This window comes from Muscardinus avellanarius, assembly GCF_963383645.1.
Source record: "Muscardinus avellanarius genome assembly, chromosome: 6".
NCBI classification, from domain to species: Eukaryota; Metazoa; Chordata; class Mammalia; order Rodentia; family Gliridae; genus Muscardinus; species Muscardinus avellanarius.
The window spans coordinates 109,343,955-109,358,825 of NC_137791.1; the positions used below are offsets into that span (position 1 = coordinate 109,343,955).

A 14,871-nucleotide genomic window follows, 5' to 3' on the forward strand; every position below is an offset into this window, starting at 1 on the left:
ATAAGTCACCATTAACTCTATAGTACTAAATTTAATGAGTGGGGATGTTCTTTCTTTATAACATGAATTTGTGATCATAAAAAGTCTCAGCATTATTGCAATAAAGTCTAACAAAAACATGCGGCTGTTAACAAGTAGCACGTGTTTATTTTCTTTTCCTTATCTTCTGAAGTGTGTTGTTCACTCTATCCTTGTCAGTTATACACTAGTATTATTTTCAGTTTTAAGATGAAGAAATTAGGTCACAGCAAAGATTTTTTTAATCTACCCAAGTTCACATTGCAAGAAAGTGTACGATGAACCAGATTTTAAACCATACCAATTTCCCCCCACTTTCCATGTCCTGACCATCATATATACCATCTCCCATATAAAACTAAATTCCATTTGTATAATTAATTGTATCAGGGCACACACACACACACACACACACACACACACACACACACAAGATTTCTTATTTTTTACTTATTTTCTAACCCCAAAATGATAAAATATAAAATATAATCATCTAGAAACTCCAATATGCTTAAATTTAGATTTATTAGGTATTTTATTCTAAAGCTAGGTTAAAATATGAAGCTACGTAGGCCCTGATGTCTTCTGCTTTCCCAGTGGAGGGATAACAATAATATTTTCTGGGACTTATAACCAAGTTCACCATTTCTAATGTGGGCAAATAATTTCTGCTCTCTGATCTAAATAGACAGCCAAATAGTATGAATTTACTGGCACGCACCTATCAACTCTTTCATTGATTACCAATGGAGCAATCATACCTGCACTCCCATTATTAGTCTGAGTCATACACAGAAGAACCAAACGTCAAACACAGATGTAGCCAAGGATTTACCGACCTTATAACTTCCTCTGATTCCTTCCAGTGAATTCGGGGTTAGGTAACTTGATTGTAGGTTCGGGTCACACACTTTCACCATGATATCTCTGTAATTGCCCCGGTAACGCGCAGTAAATGGAATTGCAATGCATATTGGAAATGGGATTTTCTTTTCCTTATCTGAGCATTCAACAGCAATGACATTGCTAACCAGCTCTTCATTATCGCCCACTGTTAGACAACTCAGGCTGTTAATTATCCGGCACTCTAGTTGTTGGAGGACATGTAATGGTGCTGTAATGTAGCAAGACACTTGGGGCTCAGTTTCATCACTCAGCACAAGATACCTACAAAAAAGAAAAAAGCAAAACATTATTTTCCCAATTGTTTTACGTTCCTATGAATACAGAGAAGCACATACTTCAGAGCACGTTGCCTTAGTGTGAACTTCATTCTTCCCCTTACTGGCTCTGTAACCTTGGCCTTTCTATCCCTCAGATCCCTCAACAGTAAAATGGTGCTAAAGTAATATCTGCCTTTTCTAATAGGAAAGCTATAAGTTAAATCAACTATTTTATATCAATTAATCAGAAAATGCTGTGCCTGGCACATGACAGGCATTATACTGTAGGTTTTGTATTTAGTTATTATCTATTTATTTTGGTGGTGGTTACAGCAATTGAACCCGGGAACATTCTACCTCTGAGCTACATCCCCAGGCCTTTTTTTTTTTTTTTTTTTTTTTTTTTTACACAGTCTCGCTAAGTTGCTGAGAGCCTTACTAAGATGCTTAGGGTGGCTTTGAAACTGCAATCCTCCTACCTCAGCCTCCCAAGCAAGTGCTGGGATTATAGGTCTGTGCCATCATGCTCAGCTTTATATGTTAGTTATCATTATTACTTACAAATGGTATCAATATTATTATTTAAGTGATTGATTTATTCTTCAGTATTTTTACTCCATAATAAGAATTCAGGGATTGCTGATGCTTCTTGATAAACTAAGAATGGTTACCTAAATCATTTCCTAAATTGTGAGAAGAGGTATAATCATGTGTAGAATTGTCTTAGCACATTAGAGGAAATAGTGATATTTATTGCATTTTTTAGAAAAGCTAAGAAAGGTATAGTAGTACTGCAAATTTAAAATCACAGTAATTTAGAATCCTCAAATAATGATTCCTAAAGTTTATTTTGTGTTTGACCATAGATATCAATAATTTCACTGAAAAGAAATTCATAAAACATTTCTACTCAGGATATACCACAACAAAAGTACTTAGGAATAAATTTAACCAAGGAGGTAAAAAATCTCTGCAAAGAAAATTGCAAAACATTGAAAAAAGAAATAGAAAATAATAGTTAAAGTAGAATTCTAAAGTATACTTTAACATAGAAATCTAAAAATATATTTTGAAATTGCAGAGAAGTTTGTTTTACATTTATAATTCTGAATTTGTAAAATTAGAAAGAACATAAAATCATCCAGAATGTTGGTTCGCTAGAGTATTATCTAGTGATAGTTTTAATGATGGTTCAGAAAATGAGAAATGTTGTTCAGTAGAAGATACAGTGACCAAGCTTCATATAACTTCAGGAGTGGCTCTCCTCTGTGTTCTAGAAACCATCTTAATACACACTCCTCTTCCAGAAGTTATGTTCCCAACTGACCAAGAAAGTAGGATGAGGAGACCTATAAATGGTTCCGTTGTAACTCTAATAAAATATATCTTAGTCTAGTCATTAAAATAATTACATTGCTTTACTCTAGTCTTGCTTCCCCCTTTTTGTACACACTAGAACATCTATACCAAAGGAGATAGGCTTCTTTTGGAAATATTACCATGGCAAACCACAGCAGATTCTGAGCACAGTTTTGTTTATGGCATACATATTTTTATGTGTCATAATGGCTTCCTAGCCTGGGGTATTGCAATGAATAATTATCTTCTTAAAGATGCAAGCTACGCACAATCTATTTGAATGTCACAAAGAGGAACTTACTAAAGAGGGAACACCTAAAGAAGGTGTTAGAAGGAGTGGTTCAGGCAATGACTCATTGGCTGATGTTTTGAAAAATTTCTGAATGCAAAGTGTCAATGTTTTTCTCAAATGAGATGGGTGACCACATATTGACTATTTGGGTAGTTGTTTTGCACAGCAGTAATTCTTATAAATCATGGAGTTCTTTCATGCAATGAGTCATTCATAAAATGTCCCCAACCTTTAGGGATATCACAACTAAACTAGCCCAACCTCTTTATTTTTTAGCTAAAAGTTAATGTGGGTACAATAACTGGCAAAAGATCATGGATTCAGTGATGTTGTCCTAGGACTGGTTATATTTACCTGTTTGAAAGATGATCAATCCATCCTGCCAGAGAAGGGGTTAGTAAAGAGTGGTATTGAGTGGGAGGTAGGGAAAGTTGGGGTAAAATAAACTAGCACATCAATAGTCAGCTGAGTACAAATACCTATAATGTGGCATGGTACTAGGCTCTTTCCACAGATTTCTCATTTGAGCTTATCAAATACCCCCAGGAAGTATAAAATATGTTCAAACAAGGAAGTGAAGCTAACAAATGGAGCAATTTGCCCAGGGTCATAGAACTAATATGTATTAAAACAGAAACTACAAAGTAAGTCTGTCTGGCTCCCCAAAGCAAATTATTCCCCCTGACCAGCACTGCCCCATTGCCTTCTCTGGCTGGTGTTAGGGTTACCTGGAAAGACATGGCTTGAGAATGGTTTATCCTATCTAGACAAACAGAGGATATTTACCATCTTGTACAGGGGAGATCATTCCTCAAAGACCTCAGTCTTTCTTCCTTTTTTGAAGCCATAGCTTTTAGAAAACCTAATGGGAATTCTGAACGGTTTTCAAGGAGATTAGAATGAACTGATAAATTCAATTTTAAGAACCTCCCAGGGTTTATTTATGAGGTCTCAGAGTTCTAAATTCATGAGTTAAAAATTTGTGATGACTTTCTTGATAATATGAATAAAATAAATCTGAGGTTAGAAAATTATCTCCTAATATTTTTAACATTATTCAACCACTTATCTTTCTATTATAATAGAAAAAGTAGTGATTTTGAAAAGTGTCTGTTTTGAACACTTGTTTTAACGGTTTTCTCATTTAGTTAATTACTTCCTCCAATAAAGAAACATTTAATGTATTTTTTTCCAAAAACTATAAGAACCAAACCATATTAGCAATAGCAGCCAGGTAAATTTTTACATGTGTCATTTAACCTGATTTAATTACTGTTTTATAATATTTATTTGAAATATGACATAAAAATTTTCAAGTATAAATGTTATTATATTGCTAAGGCCTGAATGTATAAGTTCTCTCAAAATTCATATATTGAAAACCTAAGGTCTCAGATGAGGGTGTTAGAGGTGGGGCCTTTGGGGAGGTAATCACCTCAAGAGTGGAGTATCCATTAATGGGATTAATGTCCTTATAAATCAGGCCCAAGGGAGCACATTCACCCCTTCCACTATTGAGGGGACAGCAAGAAGGTGCCATCTGTGAACCAGAAAGCCCTCCCTAGACCCAGGATCTGCCAACATCTTGATCTTGGTCTTCTCAGCTTTCAGACAGTAAGAAATATAAACTTCTGCTATTTGAAAGCCGCCTTGTTTGTAATATTTTGTTACAGCAGCCCAAATGGAATAAGACATTTACTAACTACAGAAACACACAGTGAAGTATCATCTAGAAGCATTTTGCACGTTACGTTTACTTACTCCTTTTCCACTATGTTATTATGCTTTAGACTCTCTGAGTCATTGGAAACATTATCTTCATATTTATCGGCGATATCCCCTGTTGTTGAGGATGTGGTAATCTCTTCCCTTTGGCTTTCTGAGGCCTCTTGAATTTGTCTTTCTGTTGTCTGGATTAGGTCATGAATCTCCTCCTTGTTACCACTTATGTTCTCTGCAGTCATGTGTCCGATGTGCTCATCATCTTTGCTCGCTGCAAGATCTGGGGACAATGTATTCTGTGGCTCTTCTTCCCCTGTTGCATTTCCGTTCACTGATGCATTGCTTTCTTTTTCTATTAATTCAGAATTTATATGTGTTTTATTTGCTTTTAACTGGAACGGATTCATGTAATGACTTTCCTCTCCACTTGTGGGAGGAACAGTGGCTGTTTCTATGACATTTAGTTCTTCTCTTGCAGCAATGTCTGATGCTCTGGTATCTTGAATGGTGCTCATTGTCTGCTGTGGAGTACGTTGAGCCTGCATGCTGCATAAATTACACATCTCCTTTTCTTCTTTCTTTAGAAGCAGGGCAGTGTTCCCCAAATGTTCGTTCATTTTCATGAGGCAGTCTATGAAAGTAATAATTTCTACACAGACACACACACACACACACACACACACACACACACACACATAAATAAAAAACTAAACCAAAGTATGCTTCTGGATAGACATGTAACCAGAAACCACAAAATAATCAGGGATCTATAAAGACTCTTACTGAGCATTTAAGCCAATCTTTTCTGAAGGAAAACTTTCTTCAACTGACATTTTTGTGTGTGTGTGTGGTACTAAGGATGGAAACCAGGGACATTCTACCTCTAGTCTACTAGAGCTGCACCCCTAGTCCTACTTTTTATTCTCTATATTGAAACTGGGTCTCACTGAGTTGCAGAGGGCCTCACTAAGTAGCTGAGGCTGGCCATGAACAGTGATCCTCTGGTCTCAGCCTCCCGAATGCTGGAATTACAAGCATGCGCCACCACCACCGGCTTTCAACTGACATTTTAAACACTCCTATGAATTGAGAAAAACCTACTTTTTAACATAGTAGCAAATAATAAATCCAATCCCTCATGCTCATGGAAAGGCTTTGAATTTTAGAAATATAGCGTGACCTCTTATCCCCCAAAAGACCTGGAGTCCTTGTCTTAATCGTTCCTCATTTAGTCTGGTTTTGAGAATTTTCCTTTAGAGGTGCTGTGGTTAATCAATTACCCACTTAAAGTGCTGTACCTAAAATTAGCTAAACACTCCAGATGAGTCCTGGGTAGCATAAATACTGCAGCTATGTTATTTCTGCTGATATAGATGACATATATTAGTTTTTCAAAGAACAGATCTAATCATGTCAATTTTTTTGTGTTTGTGTGTGGGAGTGGGTATTAGGGATGGAACCCAGGGGCATTCTACCTCCTGGTTCCACCCCCAGGCTTATTTTATTTTTTATTTGGAAATAGGGTCTCACTAAGTTGCTGAGTATCTTGCTCAGTTGCTGAGGCTAGTCTTGAATCTATAGCCCTCCTGTCTCAGCCTCCCAAGTGTTGGGATTACAGCTGTGCACCCTCATGTCTGGCCCAGTTTTCTTAATGGAACTTGCAGGGGCTACTCAAGTACTGATAGATCGAATCAAGCCTCTATCTCAGCATAAACCCTCATTAGGATCTGATTTGATGTAATCTCTGACTCCATCCCTGTTTCCTACCATTCTCCAATTGGTGTATCTGATGACTTCTTGCAAGTTGAAGCCTCTCTAATCCTTAGACTTCAATTATGAACTAAAAATATCTGTGACTGAAGGGTCCATATCTCTGTGTTTTAAGAATTGTCACCAGATAATTGTTCCACCAGCCCAGGCTTGTCTTTGGGCTCCTGAACTGAGATCCTGAACTCCAGCTTTCTGGTAGCTGAGTACTTGTCTTGATGTTGCTTAGGACAACATTAAAGTTTCTCCAGAGACAAGAGGTCTGTTTATGAGCTCCAGCTTATGGTATCTGGGTCATGCTGCTTTGGGGTAGGTTTATCTGATGCCCACTATTTGTCCACTAGACTGAATGTTTTAATATCTTTCTACTCTGGATTCCTGTTGGATGCAGCCTGCCTACTCACCTTGAAACTCTGTTATTAAGACTTGGATTTCATGATGCCTCCAATATTCTTATTCAGAGAAAGTGCTGTTGTCTAAGATCATATTCATCAGATACCACAGTCTTCCTGCCTTGCTGTATTCCTCAGCATCCGCAACTGGGCCTATTCCCAAGAACTTGCCCCCACCCTTTCTTAGCATGTGTGGGTGATCACTTTCCTAACCTTGCTCACATCAGTCTTCCCAGTGCTTTTATAACTAGTGATCCATACTCATATGGCTCTATAAATAGAATATTATATTATAATATAAAAAAACTGCTTCCTTTGCCTCAAACTAGGCCTGTATTCCCCAAACTGTATGCCTTGAGTCCTTCTAATAATACATTAAGAATCTCAAATTATTAGCTACATAAATCTAATTAATGTGTGTGTGTGTGTGTGTGTGTGTGTGTGTGTGTGTGTGTGCTGGAGATAGAACCCAGGGACATTCTACTTCTGAGCTACACCCTCAGCCCTATTTTTTGTTTTTTTATTCTAAAACAGGGTCTCACTAGATTGACAAAACTGGCTACAAACCTGCAATGCAACTTCTCAGCCTCCCAAGTACTGGAATTATAGGTGTGTGCCACGGCTAACTCATTCTTTAAGCTTCAACTTAAATGACACATTTTTTTTTCCTGGAAAAATTCTAAATTCCCCACACTAAAAATAGGATCCTGTCTGCTTCTGAAACCCAAAAGCACTTCATCCATATATCTGTAATGAGACTAACTTCAAAGTCCCTTGCATTATTGTACATTTCTCTTACCTTATCTATTCTATTATATTGTTATCCCTGGTTAAAAAAAAGAGAGAGAGAGAGACTCTACATTAGTCTGTTCATCTGCTTACAGCACCTCTCAGATACTGCCCCAATCAATATTTCCTAGAGGAGGAGAAAACAAACATAAAGACTTGCCTTGTCTCCAGACACACTGACTCTCCTTTTCGAGCAGAGCATACAGCTGCTGGCAGGTGGAACGCATGGTCCCCGCAGTGTGCTCCAACAGCTGGTGAAGGGCCCCACTGAGCTCTTGACCCAGAAAGACCACGGTGGCCATCCGGGTGGCCCCTCCAGGCCCCTCACAAAGGTCATCACCCCGGAGTGTCTGCTTTAGCATTTGGTTTTGTTTCCAGATCTGCTTCAATATTTGGCCCAGTTTACCTGAACCCCAGTCTCCTGTATCCATCTTGTGCTCCAAAAATAATATGCTTCTCTCCTGCCAGCAAAGCCTAAAGGTTTCGCTAATTCAAACTTGGAGATGGGTATTTCTCCTAAAATCTAGGAGATGATCCAAGTCAGCTAGCCAAGCACTTTCCCACAACATAATTGTTTATTCAGCTTGCTGTTGACCAGTGACAAGTTACTAGGTGACCAAAGGAGGGGCGTTTCTGAACCCTGAGTGTCATTGTGTACAGAATAGATTAAGCGCAGGAGTAGAGCTAGCTTATACCGTCCAACTCTCCAGGCCGGTTTGGTAAATTCTACATGTTACCCAGGTCCCAAATACAAATTTGAGGCAACAAAATATGCATCCCTGGTAGAATGAAAAAATGTGTTAATCAAAAGCGAACCATTTTTACAATACTGCTAGTAAATTTTCTGTGTGCGTACATAACAATACTTATAAATTAAAAAAATCTGATGTCTGGTTTGCTTCAAAAATAATCTGTCAGTATAGAAATAGGGCATGGATAAAATAAGATTGACTATAAACATTTATAATTGTTGAAGTTTGGTATAGTATAAATGAGTTTTTACAATTTATTCAAGTGTGTGTGTGTGTGTGTGTGTGTGTGTGTGTGTGTGTGTCTCACTGGGGATTGAACACGAACAAAGGGGAATTTTACTTCCAAGCTACATCTCCAGCCTTTTTATTTTTATTTTTTAATCTTTGAAACAGGGTCTTGCTACGTTGCTAATAGTGTTGCTAAGTTGCTGAGACTGGTTTCAAACCTGTGATTCTCCTTTCTCATTCTCCCAAGTACTGGGATTACAGTTGTGTGTCACCACACTCAACGTATGTGTTATAATTTATAATAAAGAGTTAAGAGAAAAGAAGATTCCTCAGCTGGAACAGAGCCTATTACCACTGCTTAGGTAAGTATAATTAGTACCTTCTTATATGGTAAGTCTGCAGTGAGATTGAGATAGAAACTTGGCCTCTTTACTCTGATAATTTCCCTCTAATTGGGTAAAATATACCTTCACTAAAAGAAAGCAAACCTGAAAAGTGGCTTTCTCTGAAACCAGAAAGGAGTCTTTACCATGTGCAATTAAAATTCAGATACAGCAGCCCTGGCTGCCTGCTCAGTGGGCACATTATATGTGGGGCCATAGTGATACAGGACTGGATGCAGAGGAAGCTGGGGGATGGACCAGAGGGCAGCCTGCTTCCTCCTCCCCAAGTCCCTCCTCTAAGACAGGAGAACACACACCAAAGGAATTGGGAGGGACATTCCAAAGAGGCTCATGTTCCCACAGATGCACTGGAACAAAATGAAAGCTTTCCAAAGGGGAGCTAGAAGGCTTCCCTCCCACGGCAGCACATTATCTCATTTTAAGCACTTGGGTTCTTAGAGCTACACTCATGCCACTGGAAGATGAGATGGGAAAAACAAGCCCAGTGAATAGAGAAGAGAAGCCGGAAAGCCACAGGTGCACAGATCACCTGGTCCAAAGAACCTGAAAGGCAAAAAAGGAGCAGTATGAGGGCTGGTGGCTCAAAAGAGGACTCCTCTACTGATAATCGGTTTTCATTGAACCTCTGTTCACTGAGAAGGAAATGTGAGTCCATATCACATCACGGGTCACATTATTTTAAAAAATATTTTCAGGCTCTTCTCAATATTTAAGACTTTCTGATTCCATTTTTTTTATTTTCTCTAACTACTAAAACATATGTATAATTCTTAAAAAATAATGTACATATGGCTTTAATTCAATGCCAATTCCTAAAACTTTCTTTGGCATTTACTGTAGGCCAAGCACTATTCAAGTGCTGGGGTAGGGCCGGCTAGAATTTCAGAGCAAGAGACAGATACATGGTCAGATTACTAAAATGCAGTTTAGACAGTTGAGAGCTAGTGCAGAAATATGAACAAAAGGTATCTCAAGAGCTTTAGGAGTAAAAAGTTAACTTTAATTAGAGGTTTAGGAGGCTTGAATTAGGAACTAAAGGGTGAGCAGATCTGAGCAGGTAAAAAACACAGCAGAGGAACCTCACAGCACTGGAAACAATATGACCAAAGGCATGAATGCATGAAATTACTCAGTGGGATCAGAAAAAGTAAAGCATGGCTTTAGATAAAGGTTCAGCTCTTGAGTCAGGAGAAGTGGCGAGAGAAGAGGCCAGTAACTGTGGAGAGTCAGAAAGAGAAGTTTGAATTTTGTTTTACAGACAGAAGGGAGAAATTAAACAGTCTTAAATTAAGCCACAGTATGATAAAATCTGTGCTGTAGGGACACAGATGGTTTAGATATCAGAGGAATAATCTTAGAGAGACTTAAAGACCTACATTAAAGCAGCCATAGCACAGGCAAGAAAACAAGGGACCTTAAGAGGGAATTTGAGGTAGAGTGGATAGAACTTACTCCAACATCAGAAGGAAAGAGAGGAATAGAAAGCAATGGAAAAACACCAACTCACTTATTTTAGAAATATCTATTGGCCACTGGTAAAAAAAAAAATGTGTTTTATAGTGGAATGTGTCTAAATTTTTTTAGTTTAAATAACTGCATAGATGATATAAATTTTTAGGGATTTAGGAGGAACATTAATTCTGATTGGCAAAAAATTTCATTAATTTTAGATTGGTACAGTTTAAGATAGCTCGGGACAATCCTCTGGAATATGTTAGAATTCAAGCAAAAAGTCAAGATAATACTGGCATGTTTAAGTATATAAGGTGAATTGATGGTGAAGATGAGATCAAAAGAAATTTAGACTATGCATATTTCAAGTGTTGAATAAGTCTATTAATGAAATGATGGATCACTGGACCAATTCACATTCATTTCCTTATTGATGTGTGGGAAAATCCTTCCTCAGGGAGACAGACAGACAGACAGACAGACAGAGAGGCCCAAGACCTTTCTTTTTAGTTTCAATAACATTTGCTATTCTCAAGCCTAAACTTGTTCTCTCTCTAGCTTCTTAAGAACATGTAATATTTGCAAGATGAGACCTACCGCAAGCCTCGCTGCATCTACTTGTTCAAACATGCATTCACATGTTCCTGCATCTTGTCTTAAATTAATTGATGTCACTAACCACAGGAAGAACTGACATTTGCAGTCCAGATACCCAACGAAGTAAACTGTGAAAGTTCATCCGTATGGTTTTAACATTTGATTAACATATTCACTGTTTCTTCTAGTTATGATTCCTTTTATTGTCGCTGAAAATTCTTTGCTTCCACTGATACTAAAGGAATTAGCATGCAGTCTTGAATTCAAAATTTTATGTGTTGAATGGACAACAGTGTTTCTCAACATCAAAGTATCCACTAGAGATAAAACTCCGGTAAGTAGGATGGTCACTTGTTTACTCCCTAAAGCAATAAAACTATACAATAGACTGGACAAGCAATTGATGTTAAACAGGTAAGGATAATAATGTTTTAAAGCATAATGAAGTATACTATTTTTCATTGGGTTTGTGGTGGATATGTCAGAGGTAGGCAAAAGAGTTATGTATGCTTGAGGTCCTATGACTATGAGTCAGTGTGACTATCCTATTATCTGACTTTGTTATTTTCTTCTATAGTTGGCTATATCAAAGGCGTGGTCACAGAGAATAATTTTGTGTCCTTTGAAAACTCTTACTGAATGTCTGTTCATCTTTTGTCTGTGTAAGACAGTCCCATACAACTGGGTGATGGGTAAGAAGAGGAAGAAAATAATTGTTTCATTTTGTTTTGGCTTAGTTTTACCTAATAATTGCACTGGAAAGATACATATTAAATACAAGATTTGTCACTGTGTGCAGGGCATGGTGGCAAATGCTTCTAAACCCAGTACTAGGGAGGTTGAGACAGATAGGACCATAGGTTCAAGGACAGCCTCAGCAATGTAGCAAAGCTTTCAATATCCTAGTGAAATGCTGTTTCCAAACAAAAATAAATAAATAAATAAAAAAGGCCGGCATTGTCTAGCTTAGAGATAGAATGCCCCTGGGTTCAATCCTTAGTACCACCAAAAAAATTGTCAATGTCAATAAAGATATTTTAAAAGAAAAATGGTATGAATCAAAGCTAACACTTTCAGTATAAAAAGTTAAATATAATTTATCTCTACTTCCTCCTAAGATGCCACTGAAAAAGGATAAAACAATATATAAAATACAATGGACAAAGGGTGTTGGTTGTCTCAGACAAATGATGTCAATACCACAGAGAATTGAAATCTAAGCATATAAATCGTGAAGAACAGGTCAGTCTTGCCATGCAATCTCAGAAGATCCTAGAACTTAGAAGCATCTACTACATTTTTGCATAAGACTAAATCTGAGGATATAAACAGAAATTCTCTTAGCGGCACTGCTGTGGAAGCAGGTAGATTTCCACTTCTCTCTCCTCTGCTTCAAATAGCAGGCCATCTTCTCCTCTCTCTCTCTCTCTCTCTCTCTCTCTCTCTCTCTCTCTCTCTCTCTCTCTCTCTCTCTCTCTCTCTCTCTCCCCATCATAGCTTGAGATTTTCTTTATCAAGAAACTGCAGCAGAAAGGCTGAGATCCTGGGCTGAACAGAAAAGGGAAGGGAGGTGACATGCTGATCATAAGGGTTAAGTGAAAATTTGTAATTTTAAATAATGAGATTCCACTCTTTGCTTTTGCTTAGCTCTAAGCACATGGCTGACAAACAGAACTTCCCAGGCATAAAATGAGACTTTTACTCTCTGAATTAATTAAATACTCTAAGAAAAATAAAACTTCTCTCATAGGGAATCACTTAATGTCTCTTCCCCTATTCCCAGCATCTCAAAGCCTGCCCTGCCCCTACAATCGATTGTCCAACAATGAAGCTCCTACTCTTAAGCGCTCTTTATGCATATAAAGCTCCCAAGCAATGATCCTGATGTCTAACTTGTAAGTATGGAAGAATAGCCAATGGGGTCAGGCATTTGAAAAAGAGTCTAATATAAAGCTAGAAGACTAACACTACCAAAACTGAGTAAAGGACTCTAAAATAATCAGAGACAACAAAGGGAAAGGAAAAACTACCAAAATCAAATCTAAACAGAGCCAAAAAGAAAGAGCAAACAAACAATACACATCTATAGCATTCTCAGAATTTAGGATAAGGCAAGAAATGTGCCCAAAAAACAAATTATTTTATTTTTTAAATTTTTAAATTTTTTATTGGTGCATTGTATTCATACATCATATGGGGGTAAAAAACTTGTGTGTACATATATGTACACATACCGATTTAACCCTTACCCAATTCCCACCACATTCCCTCCCCATCCCTCCTTCCCTTGCTTGGCTTAGTGGTTGACTTTGATATGTTTAAGTAAAAAGGGAGTATTGGGCCAATGAGAAAGAACTCTCAGGAACTAAAATATGAAAACAAAATAATTTAAACTACGGTATGGGCTGGAAGAAGCAGCTGAGGAAATCTGCCAAAGGTCAGTCAAAACAGCAAAAAGATAAGCATCAGGAAAAGAGGAATTTGAGAAAAATTAAAGGTCAAATCATGGTGGTCCAACTAATATGAACTCTAGAAAGAGAAAACAGAAGGAAATTATCAGAGATAATAAAAGAATGTATCTCAGAATTAAACAACATAATATTCCAGACAGAAAAGGCCTAGAAAAATACAAAACAACAACAAAAATCAAAATTGCTTATATCACCATGTAGGTTCAAACCACCAGCATCCTAACAAAGATCCTAATAATCTCCAAAGAGGAAAGACAGGTTACATTGAAATCAGAAGTCACTAGAAGTCTCCATAGCAACACTGGGACCCAGAAAATAACAGAGCTGCCATTTCAATATTTTAAAGGAAATCTCTCTCCAGTTCAGAGTTGTTTCCAACAAGGTATGATAAAAGGGTTGGGAATAAGAAAAGTCATTTTCAGTATGCAAATATCAAAGTATTTACCTCCTGTTTACTTTTACCTGTGAATCTATGAAGGGACTCACTCTACCAAAAGCCATGGATATAAGAAATACAAGAAAGGAGGAGGAGGACAAGGAAGAGGAGGAGCAGGCATTACTGATAACAATAGATAATAGAATGCCTAGAAAGCAGAGAGATAAATCAAATACCTAATCTGAAATCCCAGAGTGACAGATGCCATGGCCTGAGTAGTTCCCAGTCAGGCAGTAGCAGCCACCTAACACTCCAGGAGGCTGTCAGCAGGATGAAACTGTAGAATTATTGGGAGATGTAAGCATTTGAAGAAAAGCTTTGCTATTTTACTAGAGAACTTGGGAGGAAGATTATTGATAACTGAGCAAATGAAATAGAAACTATTAAAACCAGAATAACCCTTATTTACCTCTCCCAAGGAATAGGATATATGTTTATAGCATATTATATAACTCTGTTATAAATATTTGCATAGCCTTTATAAAGAAAATATCTGTTCCATCCCCAGTACAAGAGAGAGAGAGAGAGAGGCTGGTTGACTTAGGAATCTGGAAGTAAAGGCTAGAAGAAATTGCTAATAAAATTTGCATGTGACTGCCTATGATAAAGAGAAAAGCAATTCATGACTTTTAGGAGCTACACAGAACCACAAGCTGGGCGTGATTGGCAATAAGGGCTGGCCTTGCACTCAGGGCTGGCTGCTGGCATTTTCCTGTTGAACATAAAAAATTCACAAACTGTCACTATTATTACAGATGAAGACAAAATGATGACCACTGGATAGTGTTGCCTAAACATAGATACTACCACTGTTCAAGCCCCCAGACACCACACAGACCCTTTCCCCATGAGCTAGGAGTGCTGCTCCTGAGTTGTAGAAAGAGAAAACAGAAGGAAAGTGTATTGCGAGCCTCACTCTAGTCGGCTGTTCCTACAGATAAGATTTACTACTGAAAGGCTGGCATGTAGTTTAGTGGTAGAACAATTGATTTCCTAGCATGCATAGGCCTTAGGTCAGTCCTTAGAAGT

General features: G+C 37.7%; 1 protein-coding gene across 1 annotated transcript in view; it reads right to left on the reverse strand.

Moving 5' to 3' along the window:
• DTHD1 (death domain containing 1) overlaps positions 1 to 7,933 on the reverse strand; it is a gene marked incomplete at both ends in the record, with an annotated part of 77,241 nt that extends 69,308 nt beyond the window's left edge. The window contains 3 exons of the mRNA XM_080697128.1: positions 858 to 1,185; positions 4,594 to 5,203; positions 7,663 to 7,933. Of these exons, the coding sequence (XP_080553254.1) occupies positions 858 to 1,185; positions 4,594 to 5,203; positions 7,663 to 7,933 (1,209 nt within the window). The remainder of the gene's footprint in view (positions 1 to 857; positions 1,186 to 4,593; positions 5,204 to 7,662) is intronic.
• Positions 7,934 to 14,871: the final 6,938 nt, after the last annotated feature.